Below are 14096 nucleotides of genomic sequence, written 5' to 3'. Positions count from 1 at the left end.
TAAGATGTTTTAATTCCTAAGAAGCTGTGATTTTCCTGTGTTAGATGTTTCTTAAACGCAGAATTCAACTATATAAAATACGTACAACTAGTGCATACGTAGGGGGAAAATAAAGGAAAAGATGAAATGTTTGAAAGCACATTTAATGTTAATTTTAAAAACACGTGATAGCAAAAAGGCGAGACGAGGGAAATCATTTATAAAAAGGATGCTTGTTTTAAACCAAAGGGAGGGGGAAATCTTGTTAAAGGCATTACACTAAAACACAAGTGTTTTTTTAACATCAAGGCACCAATGTTGGATGAAGGAAGTGTGTGTGTGTGTGTGTGTGTGTGTGTGTGTGTGTGTGTGTGTGTGTGAATGCTTCCATTGTTGTATAAGTTAACCTAAGAATCTGGGCCAGAGATTCCCAGCAGGAATCATTTGCATAAGCAAAGCCTTCAGACTTGTAATAACAGCGCTGTACATTTATACAGCACATTTCCTTTTGAGATATTAAGATTCAAATCGGCAAGATTAAAAATTCTCCAACTTGGTTTGCTAAGTATCTCCCATTTCCAAAAGTATTCCAATAAAGTGTGTTATCTTTGGAAAAATCAGTAATGCTGCAAGAATTTTTTTAAAAAAGCAGACATGTATGCACGCATGCACACACACACACACACACACACAACAAATTACATCGTTAAAGGATGATGTTCTTAAGACATCAGGCCACTGAAATAACGAGAATCTTATAAAATGGGGGAGGTATGGTCAGGAAGTATTGATGGCCTCAAACTTACAGTTTTCCACTTGAGAAGTATTAAGAGCCGAAACCTAAGAACTATGAAGCCCAATTAGATTTTTAATTGCAAGTGTAATCTAAAGATATTAGGTCTGGGGACACCAACAACTTGCTCTCATTTAGAAAGTGGGGATGGGGGAATAGGCAGTCCCTACAGGGACTTTATTTCCTTTTGTCTTGACATCCCTGAAGCTACTTGGTAAATCTCTAGATAAGATTCCCCAGGGGGATGTGGATAACTTCTGGCTCGTGATGAGGCTGGTGGCTTTACTCACATCTTCCAAAAAGCTGGCAGGGCCTGTCCAACAAAGAAAAAGGACAGTTCAAGACAAAATGATTGCATTGGAGTCTCTAAACTCACTTAATTTGACAAGAAATGCCCGGACAGCTGTTGCCTGGTGGGGATTCCTTTCATAGTCAAGGAACACAAAGCCCACCCCCTAGGAGGCTGGATGGTCTCAAAAGGTCAAAAAAAAAAATAATCTGGAAGTGGGGAAGGCAGGAGAACCCTACTCCCTAGGACTATTTCAATTAAGCAGCGGGCCCCTCAAATAATGGGTTTACTTTTCTAGAAACTTGGGAAGGTCTCAAAAACAGAAGAGAATGGTTTTGCCCCCTCAGCGGGTGTTGTCAGCCTGTTGGTACAACTCACTGTGCACGTGTGCAGCTAGTTTAAAGGAAGCAGGTGTCAAAGACTGTATTTGTTCAGTCTTTAAAATCCTATCACTTCAGTCAACAGGGTCCCTTAGACGTAAGATTTGTGGACCTGTTTTGGATACAGCCACGTGTAAACATCAGCTATCAGCAAGAAGCAGGCAGAGAAGAGGCTGGCTTCTCTTCTGCCTCCATCCATTGCCAAAGGAACATCAAAAGAGTCAGTCCTGGACCCTGGGCGGGACTGACAACTTCCTAGATTGTCTTTGGCCTGGCACCCAGATCTGATCATCCAGCCATCAATCGCTCAATTTAGGATTTGGAACTTCTTGCCTTGTTTCTTACTCTTTTCCAAGTGACCCAGCCCCATCCCTTTGAAAGATAAAAGAGGAAGTCTGCGAAGACTGTTTCGAGGCTGCCCACTTTCAACAGGGCGAGGGAGCCCAGCCATGTGCCCTGTTTCCTAGCATTGCTAAAGCTCTTCCCTCCAAACGTCCCTCCTGTCAGGCCGTTCCAAGAGCTGCAAACCCTTGAAAAAATGTACCGATTTGAGTCTTATCCCCTCTTTGCCTATTTTTTTAATGAAAGTGCTAAAAATACCAAAGAGGGAAATTACCCAAAAGGCAGACAGAAAGAAGGGAGAGAAACGGGCAGATAATCCCCTGTCTTGGCTGGTGGAGGACCCAGTGTCTACTGCTCCGTTGTGCCAAGTGATAACGTGGTAAGAGGTGGCATTACTAACAGAGTCCTTTAGCCGACCAGGCCAGAGAGCGGAGGGAACTGTGCTTGTAATAATTTGTTTTTAATCAGGAGGAGACTTCCTGAATACAGACAGTTAAGGATGGGGTCACTGTTGGGGTGGGGTGAGGTTTTAGAGCCAGGCACCCCAAAGGCAGGCTACATGAGCTTACTCCTCTCATGGCCTTGGGTCTGGGCCTTCCTGCTTTTCTAGAACCAGCTGGAATCAGTGAGGCTTGGCTGACCAGAGGGGGAGGCAAAAGCAGGGTCTTAAACAGAGAAACCTTTCATTTTATATTTCCCTTTCCACATATGGATTTGCTTTTCTACTCGGTTTTCATAGCCAGATTAACCCTTTTTGTTCACACATGATGTGAACCTTGAGGATCTCTGATAATTTCCTCCCCTAGAGGGGAAGACAGAACCAAATAAGTGATTACAACTATAGAAATGCTCCATAAAGGGTCATACATGGTGGTTAGGTTCTTATGGGGGAATGCAAGGGGGTACTTAGTCTGGGAAAATCAAGGTCCTCCCTGAGGAAGCAAAAAGAAGACTCAGATGCTGCTTTCTACAACTTTCCCTCTGGCATGTCCATCAAGAAGCCTGAACAGATGGTTAGGATACACTCTGGGGACAGCTGGTGTGGGAGACACAGGAGCAGCAGGCCCCCTTTCACCACCCCCAAGGGCCCGGGACCACCACACCTCCCGCTGACCTTTCACACACTCTGGAGCACCGTGTCAGGCTTCTGTGAATTCAGCGCTCCTTGCTGGCCACCAGATTTGAACTTAATTTTACCTGTTAACCATGACGTGTTGAGAGGGAGGACAGGAAGGAGAATGTGGTATATTTGGCCCCAACCCCAAATTCTCCTAGAGTTGGACCTGGACAAACTATCTTGACAGATGAAAACAAAACAAAACACCGTTTCTTATAGAGAGGAAAAAAGTATCCGTCTGTTGGGCATTTGTTTAAAATTTTATTGGGGACATCAGACACTCCTAACATCACCAGCTAAATCCATCACACGAACCCCTTCCTACCACAGCCAGTCCATGCGATAAATTGAACACAAACCATTTAATAGGAAAGTCATTGAATCTGCACTGCGAAATGCTAAGGACGCAGGCACTTCTGTAGTCAGCTCATCACTCACCAACTGTTTTCCTATTCTGTTGCTTTAAATAGGATTGGTCTTTAAAAACAAAAAGAAAAATTTTCTATCCATAGAAGTCTAGTACTAGATCAGTTGGGTTAATCTCAATTTGTTTAGTCTGTACGTTTTTATCCTCATTACACAATTTGGGGAAAAAGAGTATCTAACCCGAAGACATTTCTTGACATCTGTGCTTGTCCAGACAGAGGAGTAGAAATGGCCAAGGGACAACCTGGGGAGAAAGGTTGATTTGGACACACAGCCACACATGCACACACACACACACACACACACACACACACACAGCCCCCTGAAGAGCATCTCTGCCCCCAGATATCACCTCTAATGTAGACGAGGACCTTGTGGCTGTCTGTGGGAGCATCGCTGTGGTTTTAGGAGGTGCGTCATCCAAAGTTGTTTCCATGGCTGGTTTGCACGTTATCATAGAGAACGTAGGTGGGACCGTGCAGAGTGGAAACTCGCACAAGGAGAAAGATTGCCAGCAGCCAGTTCTGCACACTCTTAGGCTTCTTGCTACCATATTCTAAGCTAGTTGTCTTCAGGCTGGATGAGATAAAAAACAGAACCCTCCAGGATTTGGGCTACACGTCCCACTCTTTCATCTCATATTTAGGGAAAAGTTCTCTTGGCCACAACTGTAGCCCTAGGTTGAGGCCTCCCCAACCAGAGGAGATTCAGTGGGGAGATGAGGGAGCCAGAAGCCAGAGGACAAATACAGAGCAACAGTTCTGCTTAGGACTGGAGAGGACAGGGAGCATTCATTTTATAACAGAAGATATATATATATATGAATAGCATGGCAAAAGTCACCCTAATGTACGAGCAAACAGGCTGGAAAGAGCCTTGTTGTTGGCCTTCCTCCAGCATCCCTGGGTTTCCAGGCCCCAGCCTCCATCTCTGGTGACAGAACATGTCACTGGGAGGGTTTATGGTCAGGAAGGGGTGGCAAATGGAGACCTGAAGTTATGAACAGGCAGTTATTGTACTGGTGAGTATATTGATTTCATGTCTCTGTTAATATTTTGTAACCCTTTTTTGGTAACTCATGTTTTCAATCATTGGGGAGTTTCAAAAAGTGGAAGAAATCCAGACCTCTAGCAAGATCCTGGGGTTCTTGAGCAGGAAAGTGACGTGCAAGCCTCCCTTTATACCTCCCAGCCAGGCCACTCCCCAAAAGGATCATACTTTTTAAGGAAACAAAGAAAAACAAACTCTCCATGATGCCGCTGTAACCATTTGGGCCTTAGGTATTCCCAGCTTGGACTCCTTTGTCAGGTAGGATCTCTCATTCCCTCCTGTGGCCCCACAGGTTGAGGAGGGCCACCCCTGACCTCAGGCTTAGCAGAGCGTCTCAACATCCAAGAGAGCCCCCGAGGGGAGTCAGCCAGCCAGTGACATTTAGAAGAAGACGAAGGGTATAGTTTCCCCTCTGTCCGGCTGTTTAGAGTTACTGCATTTGGCATGAAAGCCTGCAGGGCAGGCTTGTGCCAGGGCAGAGGTGACCAAAATGAAATGACAATAACAAAAGTCAGGCACGCCATGAAAGCTCCCCTTGTAGGAGTGGTGGTCTGCAAGCTGAGTATGGGGGGTTGGGGGGGCAACGTTAAGCCAATGATGTTAAAGACGTTAAAGCCCAAGTTGGAGCAGCTGAGGGCACAACAGTGCGGCCTGGTTGCTCCCAAACTTGTCTGCATATCGGAATCCCCTGGGAAACTTCCAAAATGACTGCAGCCTGTGCCCTGTCCCCGTAGATGGTGACGAAGTTGTTCTGGGATGTGGCCTGGGCTTTGGAAGTGTTAAAAGATCCTCAGGTGATTTTAAGTGCAGACAAGTTTGGGACCCACTGATATAGCCCCTCACAACTCAACTGTGGTCACTGGATCAGCAGCGTTGGCTCAGCCCACACTCGCTAGAGCAGAACCTGCATGTTAGCTACATCCCAGGTGACCTTTATGCTAATCGGAGGGTCAGGTGAATTTGAGAATCATGCTTTTTCTCCTCCCTGGCACTGACCACATGTGTAATTCTACATTTCTGTGAGTTATTTGAGAAATAAGTGAAAGGGCCCCCAAAACATCTGGAAAAGGCTTCTTGGCATCACCTGCAGTTCATTGGTTAAATTAAAATGGAGATTCGGGATTTAGAGAGACCTGGGTTCAAATCCAAGCTCTAGTACTTTAATTTGATCTTTTGAATCCCCTGAATAAGGGAGCCCAACTCGTCCTGGTTTGCGTTCCTGGTTTTATCACTGACAGTGTTTCATCCAGGCACTGAGTCAGCCAAAATAAGCAGTTACCTTTCAGTTAACTCATGTGCAACCTGAGGATACCAGCAAAGATCAGTGTCTCTCCTGCATTAGTTGTGCATCCAAATTACCTGGAGGGTTTGAACAATCATGGGGAGGGGGGAAGGGGCGGGCAGCAACAAGCCTGATTCAGCAGGTCTGGGGTCAGTAGTGAGGATCTACCTGCACGGCTAACAAGTTCCCGGATGCTGCATGGGACCACACCTTGAGAACAGTGCAAGATGACTTATCTCATACAGGCGGTGCAAGATTTTCATGAGCTCAGGCTTAGCACAGTGACTGGGAAAACCACAAAGCCTAGTACTTGTTACAGCTGCTATTAATTCTATTATGGAAAACATGGGACTTCAGCTGGTCTCTAAAGAGTGGTTGAAGCTCTCTGAAGTTTACATGACCGTGAGCAAAAACGCTGAGTGTATATTTAGGAGAACTGCAAGAGGCTCGGGTGATTGGGAAAAGAATCTGGGTAGAAACAGTAGATGATATGGAAGTAGAAATGGATAAGTTTGGACAGGTGAGGTGGGCCACATCGTGGGAGCCCTGTGACATCTAACATTCAACAAACCCTTATCCCTTTGAAAGTGGTTTAGCATAACTTCAAAATGAGGTGGGTGCTAGGATCCTCAATATAAACGAACTTAAGAGTTGGGAATAAATCCAGAAAGGACTCACAAGTTGGTTATTATGGTTTGGTTTGGTTTTGGGTTTTGTTTTTTCAAGTGAAAACAGCTTCTACGAAACACTGTGACCCAGCTCCAGAACTTGGGTCACAGTGTGTATTCCAGCTCCCTGGGCTGATACTAAGCATATATGACCTGTAGTCATTAATGCAGGTAAACTAGGTGAAGCCAGGACCGTGGCACTTTTCTTCCATGACACTGGTTCTGATTCACTTGCTCCTCTGACTACGTCCTCTCCAACTGCCCTTGAGGCCTGTCCGTTGCCTTGAACTTCTACACTTTATCTAGCAGAACAGGGTTGAATGGTAGAACTCCTGGGACCGAGGTGATCATGACCTTGTCCTACTCCTCCCAACCATGACCCTTCTAGGACTTCCCACCCAACAGACACACTAGCCCTGTCCTTTGGACCCAACTGGCCTGATGCTCAGAGTCCAGGCCAGACTTGTAGGAGGGTGTCTGGAGTCTGGAGACTCCTGGTGTGGTAGGAAGTCACAGGGTCTGGATTCCAAAGACGTGAGTGTGAGTCACGTCCTGGGCAGCAGTTCTCTTCCGTCCTATGAGCTTGCTTTTCTCATGAGCCACACAAACATATCTACAGCCTAGGGCTGATATGAATATACTTTGTAAGCTGTGAAGTGTTTGGTGGAAAGTGCCAGCGCAGATTGAATGAGAGCATAGTTCGGAAGACCTGTCTGATTTCACTTCCCGACTCTACCACTTACCAGCTATTGGCTCTTAACCTCTCTGGGCCTGTTTTCTCATCTGAACATGATGTTACTAAAAGTAGGTTCATGAAGAAGCCTCAGTTAAATATTATGAAAATGCTTGGCATTTGCCCGGCACATAAGGCGTACTCAATAAATGTTAGCTACAGTCATAAACAGTAAGAAAGATAAAACATTTCTGCTTAAAGGCCAGTACAGATAATTATAGACTTAGAAGGTGCCCTCCCCCAGAGAAACTGCAGTCAGAGCATTCTGAACGGACAAGTTGCTTCTCCTGCCTCAGACTCACTGTCCTGCATCACCAGTTGACCAGGAGTAATGATTAAACCTCACAGGCTTGTCATAATTGTTAAGGGAGCGAATGATGCATAAGTAAGCAAAATCACTCTGTGGACTCTCAAGTTGTTATTATTTGGGGGTTGTTGACGGTGGTAGGGAAGTTCTGGGATCATTTTTCTGTATATGATTTCAGTTCTTCTCTGGACCGTCTCATAACTCCACCCCACGCCAACCACCTCCACCCTCACTCCACCTTCTCTCCTGGGACCCCGTAGGGGAGAGGGCGTGTGATAGTGTTAGATAGCCTTTTCAAAAAGTTAAAATCATGACTCTTGTGCAAATGTAAAATGAAACTTGGCAAAGATGTTAGTCAACTCATTAATTAAAAGGAGTCATCAGAGATTTAGACCAGTTCAAAAAACATCTGAGGAGCTAGGTATTTAATGTTAGGACAAAACTGGTTAGGTACATAACTAGCTAATATCCTACAGGACAGTAAAACTTTAGGGCTATCTTTTTCAAAAAGACAAAAATGATTTATATTTGTATCTCAACTAGAGAAAAATCTACACGTTAACATGTAACACCAAGTCTTGGAGTAGAGCAAAGTACATTTTTCTGGACAATCCTCGGGGGCTCAGAGGCAGAGGCCAATGTCATATAGCCACCATATGATATTGAAAGGCAGTGCCACCCATCTCTCTGCCTTATGTTCAAGTTTTGGATGACTTTTTTTTAACAGTGATAATTACTTATTTCACTTTACAAACAACCTTTTAATCTTACATGTTTACAACAGCCTTATTGAGACAAAAAGGGCAGGGAAAACCCCATTTTTCAGAGGAGGAAACGGAGTTACACAAAGAGAGACAAGCTGAGCTGGGAGGAAAACCCCCATTTCTAATTCCAGGTCCCGTGCTCACCCCTAAACTCTGTATTGCATTTCCCCTTTTCAGTTCCTCTCCATCGCAATCCTACATTGTTCTTGGTGACAGTTCCCCCCTTTAAGATTTCCCTTGGGGTGCACTTGAAGGTAAATGTTCAAAGGAGGAGGGAGTCCTCTGCTGCCCTTGCCCTCTCATCCCCAGGAGGGCTCCTGATCTAATTCCTTTTAAGTCCTTGACACAATTAAGTTCCACATCAGATGAACCACATCCTCCTATCTTGAGCCAAAGAAAATTGTCAAAACATTTTATTCTTCCCTAAAAAAAAGAAGAAAAAAAAAGGCAGAATAGCAGAATACATGCTGCATTCCAAGAACTCATTTGTTTCAGTGACAGGTCCTTGTAGGCTCTTCTCAGCTACTATGGGCCACTGTGCCTTCTTTCATCTGTGACAAAGTCCACAGCAGAAAAACCCACTGTTTATAAATGGGAATACTTCGCTTGAAACACAGGTTGATTTTTTCCCCTCCTCAATAAACGGGATCGTCATTTTCTGTGTCGGAGACACCTGGGTCTGGCTGGCTCCTGGATGAATGGCATGCAGTGGACAAATGACTATTTATTGCTAAACAGTCTGCCAGGAAATTGGCTGCAAGTATGGCCTGATGGCCCAAATCTATTTCTTCCTCACAAGGACATTTAGTCTTCTCTCCCACTGACTTCTTTCGCCATGGAAACTGTCCCACTAGCAGGAAGAAGACAAGGGCCCACCCTCTGCTCCTTACACCTAGTCAGAGAAGCCAACTCTTATACACATGAAACAAAGGAGAGAGTAAGAAAGTACCTGCGGTGTGCAGTTAGAAAAGTAGTTCCTCTGAAGTTCCCTAGAATTCTGAAGTGGGGGGAAAATTGTGTCAGGGTCTCTCAGACTGCTTACACAAGTTGTAATGACAGCAACAAATACTCCGTACATAATAAATGCAGGTTCAGCCCTTTTGTGTAGCAACCCAATTAACCATCACAGTAACTCCATGAGGCGGGTTGGTGCCTATTATCCCCACAGCACAGATGAAGAGACTGAGACACCACAAGTCCAGTCACTGGCCCAAGTCCAGCAGAAGGAAGGCACAAACATTGGGACTAAACCCTGACCATCTGAGCCCAAATCCTGGACCTCTTAACATAAATAGCTGCCTGCTCTTCCCCACTCTTCTCGCTTCCAATGTAGGCTACCACAGGTTCTAGAAGCCATTTTGTATCCAGTGACCATCATTTTTATTTGATCATATAATGTTTCCCACCCTCAGCCATGAACCACTTTGTATCATCTCACAGAACTAGGATGCTGCAGAACAAGATTTGGGCAACCCCAATGCAAGCCAGTTTTGTAATTTAACAGAGGAGCAACTTTGGGTGGGCGAGGAAAGAAATGAGTTGCCTCTAGCTGCGCAGCTAACGTGTCACAGTTGGCACGTAGGGCCAGCCTCCATCCCGCAGGCCAGGACTCTGCTGTGCTGCACTACCTGACATCACCGTTTCTGAACCAAACCCTGGACTAGCAGCTCCACTCTCCCGGCCAAGCATCCAGACTAATCCTCTTGTAGGATGACTGTTAAATCAGCCACTCATTAGAACAATAATGCTCAAGCATGCAGGGTGCTTGGCCACTTTCAAAATGCTTCCACATAGCTCTTCTGTTTCCAAGCCTTACTCCTCTGGGTCTATTTAAAACAATCCAACGATGAAGCCTTATTCATAAATTGTACACCTTCCAAAGCAACCTTTGAATCATTCAAATAGTAACTGTGAAAGGATCACTGTATTTCAACCAGTAGAATCCAAGGTGTCAAGAATAAGAGGCGGGAGTTTGCAAGGTTTCATATGCCAGTGGCTTTCGGGAGCAAAGCTCTGCCTGCAAATGAAAGCTCCCAGCTTAGGATGATGAGTTGGTTGTGAACACCATCTTGTTTTTCAATTTTAATAGTAAGCAGGCGCAAACATGAACACACTTCCCTTCACATATGTGTAACATGGCTCTTACTCACCAAGGCTGTGAATGTGTGTTAGAACAAAGAGAGCTGACATGTTCCAAAGAGCATGCTCAGATTTTGACACCTTCCCCATCAAGCCCTTTTGTATCTTTTTGCCCTTGTACATTCTCTTTCTTCTTCCAGGAATCCCCTTCTCATTTTCTGCTGGCTCATTTTCATAGCCCTGACCCAGAGCCACCTCCTCTAAGAAGCCTCCCTGGATTTCCCATATGGATTTACTGACATCTTACTCTGTGCTCCTCAAGTCTGTGTGAAAATAGCAGCTACCATTTTTAGTAGCTAATACAGTCAGGCACTTTACATACATTATCTCTGTACCCATAACCAGGTTTAAGAAAACTGAGGCTCAGTTGGGCAAGGTCAATGTGGCTGTTAAGTTGTGAAGCTGGGTTTGGAATCCAGGTCTCTCACGCTCTGAACTCTTTGCCTTTTCTACTACACACGAGGCAGTTTCCTTGCCTCAAACTTACCCCTTCTAGAAGCAAGTGATAAGTATGTTTTTCGCCCTCCATCTCCCCCGAGACTGTGACTTCTTCTAGGGCATACCTGAATTTTATGATGTATCCCTGTGCCTGGCATATAGTAGATGCTGAATAAATGGTTACATGAGTCAATAGTTTGTTGGATGAGGAGCTTATCCCTTTATCTTACTAATTGACAGAGCCTTGCTTTTGATAAAACAATAATGCATGTACATACCTGTACCGACTCATCTATACACACCCCCCACTCCCAGTGGAGAATCAGGTAGGTTTCTCAGCTAGCAGACCCATATACTAACCCACTGCTTCTCCAATTTTAATGTAATACAAGTCTCTTGAATTTTGTTAAAGTCCATATTCTGATTCAAAAGGGCTGGGGTGAGACCTAAGGGTCTGCATTTCTGGCGAGCTTCCAGTAATGCTGCTGGTTCAAAGACCCCATTCGAGAGCCATTTGGGTCTAAACCTATCATCGTCAGCAGCCATTGCACCTTTGTTACCTTTGGCTGGTAACAAATAATAAAACCTGACTCGTATGTTGGTCTCCTTCCAAAGGGTGACCAGACTTCAAATGCTCCTGAGTTTTCATGTTTTAGCAAAATTAAGTTATGCTTTGAGCTATAAACATTTGGCCACATGAACATTTGTTTGCGCTTTGGTTTAATCACACCCTGTCAATAAAGGAGAGGAGGCACTCCCTGGAGGGTCCCATTCCAGCAACAAGTGGATCAGGAGAGTGGGTAGGGTGGGAGGAAGAGCAGAGGGTCCCTCAGAGCAGCCTTGGTTTCTGGAGACAGCACGGGAGGCAGGGAATGAGCCCCCATTGCATGTGTCTCGGGAAGGGCCCCACCCTTCCATACTTGCCTGCCCCATGGCGACTTTCCCAGCTGGTCTTCCGGTAAACAGTAAGTGATGGTAAACAGTAAGTGCTCCCGGTAAACAGGGATGCTGTATTCATCTCAAGCCCTTTGAACCCCACACAGTCCCTTTGCGGGCATGCCAAGTCTTTCAGAGGTCAAGCATCCCCGGTCCAAGACATTTAGAAGGAAAACACCCTCTTTTCTGCTTATTTTCCAGATGTCCCTGGGCCAGCAGCAATCAGCGAGAGGTGTGCCTTGTTTGAGATGCAAGGGGACGTGTTCAGGCTTCGAGCCACATTCGTGGAGGTAACAGAGTTTGTCAAGGGAGGCCCTGCCTGCCTTCACTTCTTGGCTGTCCTTTCGGGGAACCCTGGTCATTCTCTGCTGGGACTGCTTAAGATGCATGTTGTGGGGAGGAGTGGCTCCAGAGGAGTGCCAGAAAAGCCCGTGGGAGCCCAGATGAAGAAGGAGTTTAGCGCTCCATAAACCATTTCAAGGTGGAGGCTGCCAGGCTCAGCCCAGCAAGGACTCCGCTGAGAAAGTGTGGCCAGTTGTTAGCTGATGCCTGGTCCACTCTGGGTAGAACTGTCTCTCCTGGGATTGGGTATATGGGTTTGATCTCCTCCTGCACTGTCATCTCTGTTGGTGAGTTTTGATCTGGGAGTGCCCCGGGGCAGAAATAAGTCATTGTATCCACAGTACTTACAAACCAGGACCTGGGATTCATGTCTATTCAGGAAGGCCATAAGATCCAGCTGGACTTTGCTTTCTTTCTTTTTGTTAATTGAGGACTCTGAAAACTAGAGGTAGGGCTGCCACTTTGCACAACTCCTGGCACTATTCACATCAGCATCTATGTGGATGGCACCCCCAGGAGTTGTGTGGGGCACAGCCTGTGTGACTGTGTGAGAGAGGGTAAGTTCTAGAGGCCACAATAGCAAAGACGGAGCTTTTGTCCCACTGCCAGAGCATTGCCTTGGGCACTCAGTGGAGGAACAAAATTTGGAAGGTGTTGTCTCAGAGATGTTGACTTCCACTGAGAGAAGGCAATGACAAAAACATTTATTGTACTGAGCTGAATCTTTTGTATTTGAATGTTGAAATGACCCAAAACAGTAGGTATTAGTATCTCCATTTTGCAGATCAGGAAACTGAGGGGTGGGTAACACAGAGATGCTACTAAATGGCAGGATTCAAACTCGGATCTGCAGGAAACGCCATCCCATACTCTCAACCATCCTGTAATATTGTGTGCCCTGCGCTCTAGAAGCACACGACTATTCCTTGTCTTCATGCCGACAGTCCTTACCACAGAGTACCTCGCGTGGTCTCTGGAAGCAAGGACCTTCAAGGTCATCCAATCCCGGCTCCTGTCCCCTGCACAAATTCCTCCCACAGCTAAAACATTCCCAGGATGGGAAACCCCCACACCTCTATTTTGACCACTTATTTTGACCACTTGAGCTCTTTCTGGCCTAGAGGAGACTCAGTGTCCCTATCATGCCACCCCATTCGTCCTGAATCTGCCATCAGGGTGTGGTAGAAAAATGCTGACTCCTCATCAGCTTCGGATCCTTAAAACAGGAGGCCTGTTTTTAGAGTTTTTAGGAGGCCTCCTTTTAGAGTTCTTGGGGCAGGGGATTAATGTTCCCTAAATGCACACACCGAGGCAGTTCCATCACATTTCCCTTCTCTCAAGGATCACAGTCCCACGCTTCCTATTGTCTGACATCTGAGAATAGTCGTTTAATATGTTTTGTCTGCTTTTCTAGTTGTTTACGGAAGGAGGGCAATTCTGGACCTTGTCCCTCCTGGCTGGAGGCAGAAGCCATTCAGCATTATTTTAATCCCTACATTTCCTCATAATCCTACAAATGATTTGAACATGAAGTGAATTTATCCTTGAGAAACACAGATTGCAACATGTAGGTCATCTTTGACATATCAAGTGTCATCTTTGGTTTGAACAACCTTAACAGGGACCTAAACTCAAGCCATATTGGAGCAGTGAGGCCCAAGACCCTTAGGAGGGAAACCATGACAGCATTTTTATGCTCCAATTCTCATACTCTCAATAGTTTGAAAGAGATTTAAATGATCAAAGTGGCAGCCAGCCTGGTTTTGTGGGAAAGGCCCTCGGCGGAGAATCACAGGACAGAATTCACATGCTGACTCTGCTTGGACAAGATGCTTCCCTTCTCTGAGTCTCAGATTTCCCATCCAAAAATGAGGGATGTTGGAGCTAATGCACTGTTGGATCCCCTTCTCGCTTTACATTTCCATAGTTTCAGGCAAATTGGATTGCAATCGAATGAATGATTCCCATGGTTAGTAGAATTAGAATGGAATTAGCATTAGGAGTACAGAATAGAATTACTTAGAGAGGAGGGTACAAGAGCAGACTTTCAGGACTAACATAAGGAAGCATTTCCCTGGAAACCTTTAACATCCCACTTTCCAAATGCCATG

The 14096-nt window shown here is 45.4% G+C and overlaps 1 protein-coding gene across 1 annotated transcript in view; it reads left to right on the top strand.

The window, feature by feature from the left end:
* The window catches only part of LMCD1 (LIM and cysteine rich domains 1), a 57635-nt gene that overhangs the window by 15749 nt on the left and 27790 nt on the right, over positions 1–14096 (top strand). Inside the window, exon 2 of the mRNA XM_019748313.2 lies at positions 11845–11933. Within this exon, the coding sequence (XP_019603872.1) occupies positions 11845–11933 (89 nt within the window). The remainder of the gene's footprint in view (positions 1–11844; positions 11934–14096) is intronic.

The sequence above is a fragment of the Rhinolophus sinicus genome, linkage group LG10 (genome assembly GCF_036562045.2).
Source record: "Rhinolophus sinicus isolate RSC01 linkage group LG10, ASM3656204v1, whole genome shotgun sequence".
In the NCBI taxonomy this organism is placed as follows: Eukaryota; Metazoa; Chordata; class Mammalia; order Chiroptera; family Rhinolophidae; genus Rhinolophus; species Rhinolophus sinicus.
The sequence above is the reverse complement of the archived record's forward strand: the minus strand, read 5'-3'. Positions and strand labels throughout refer to the sequence as shown.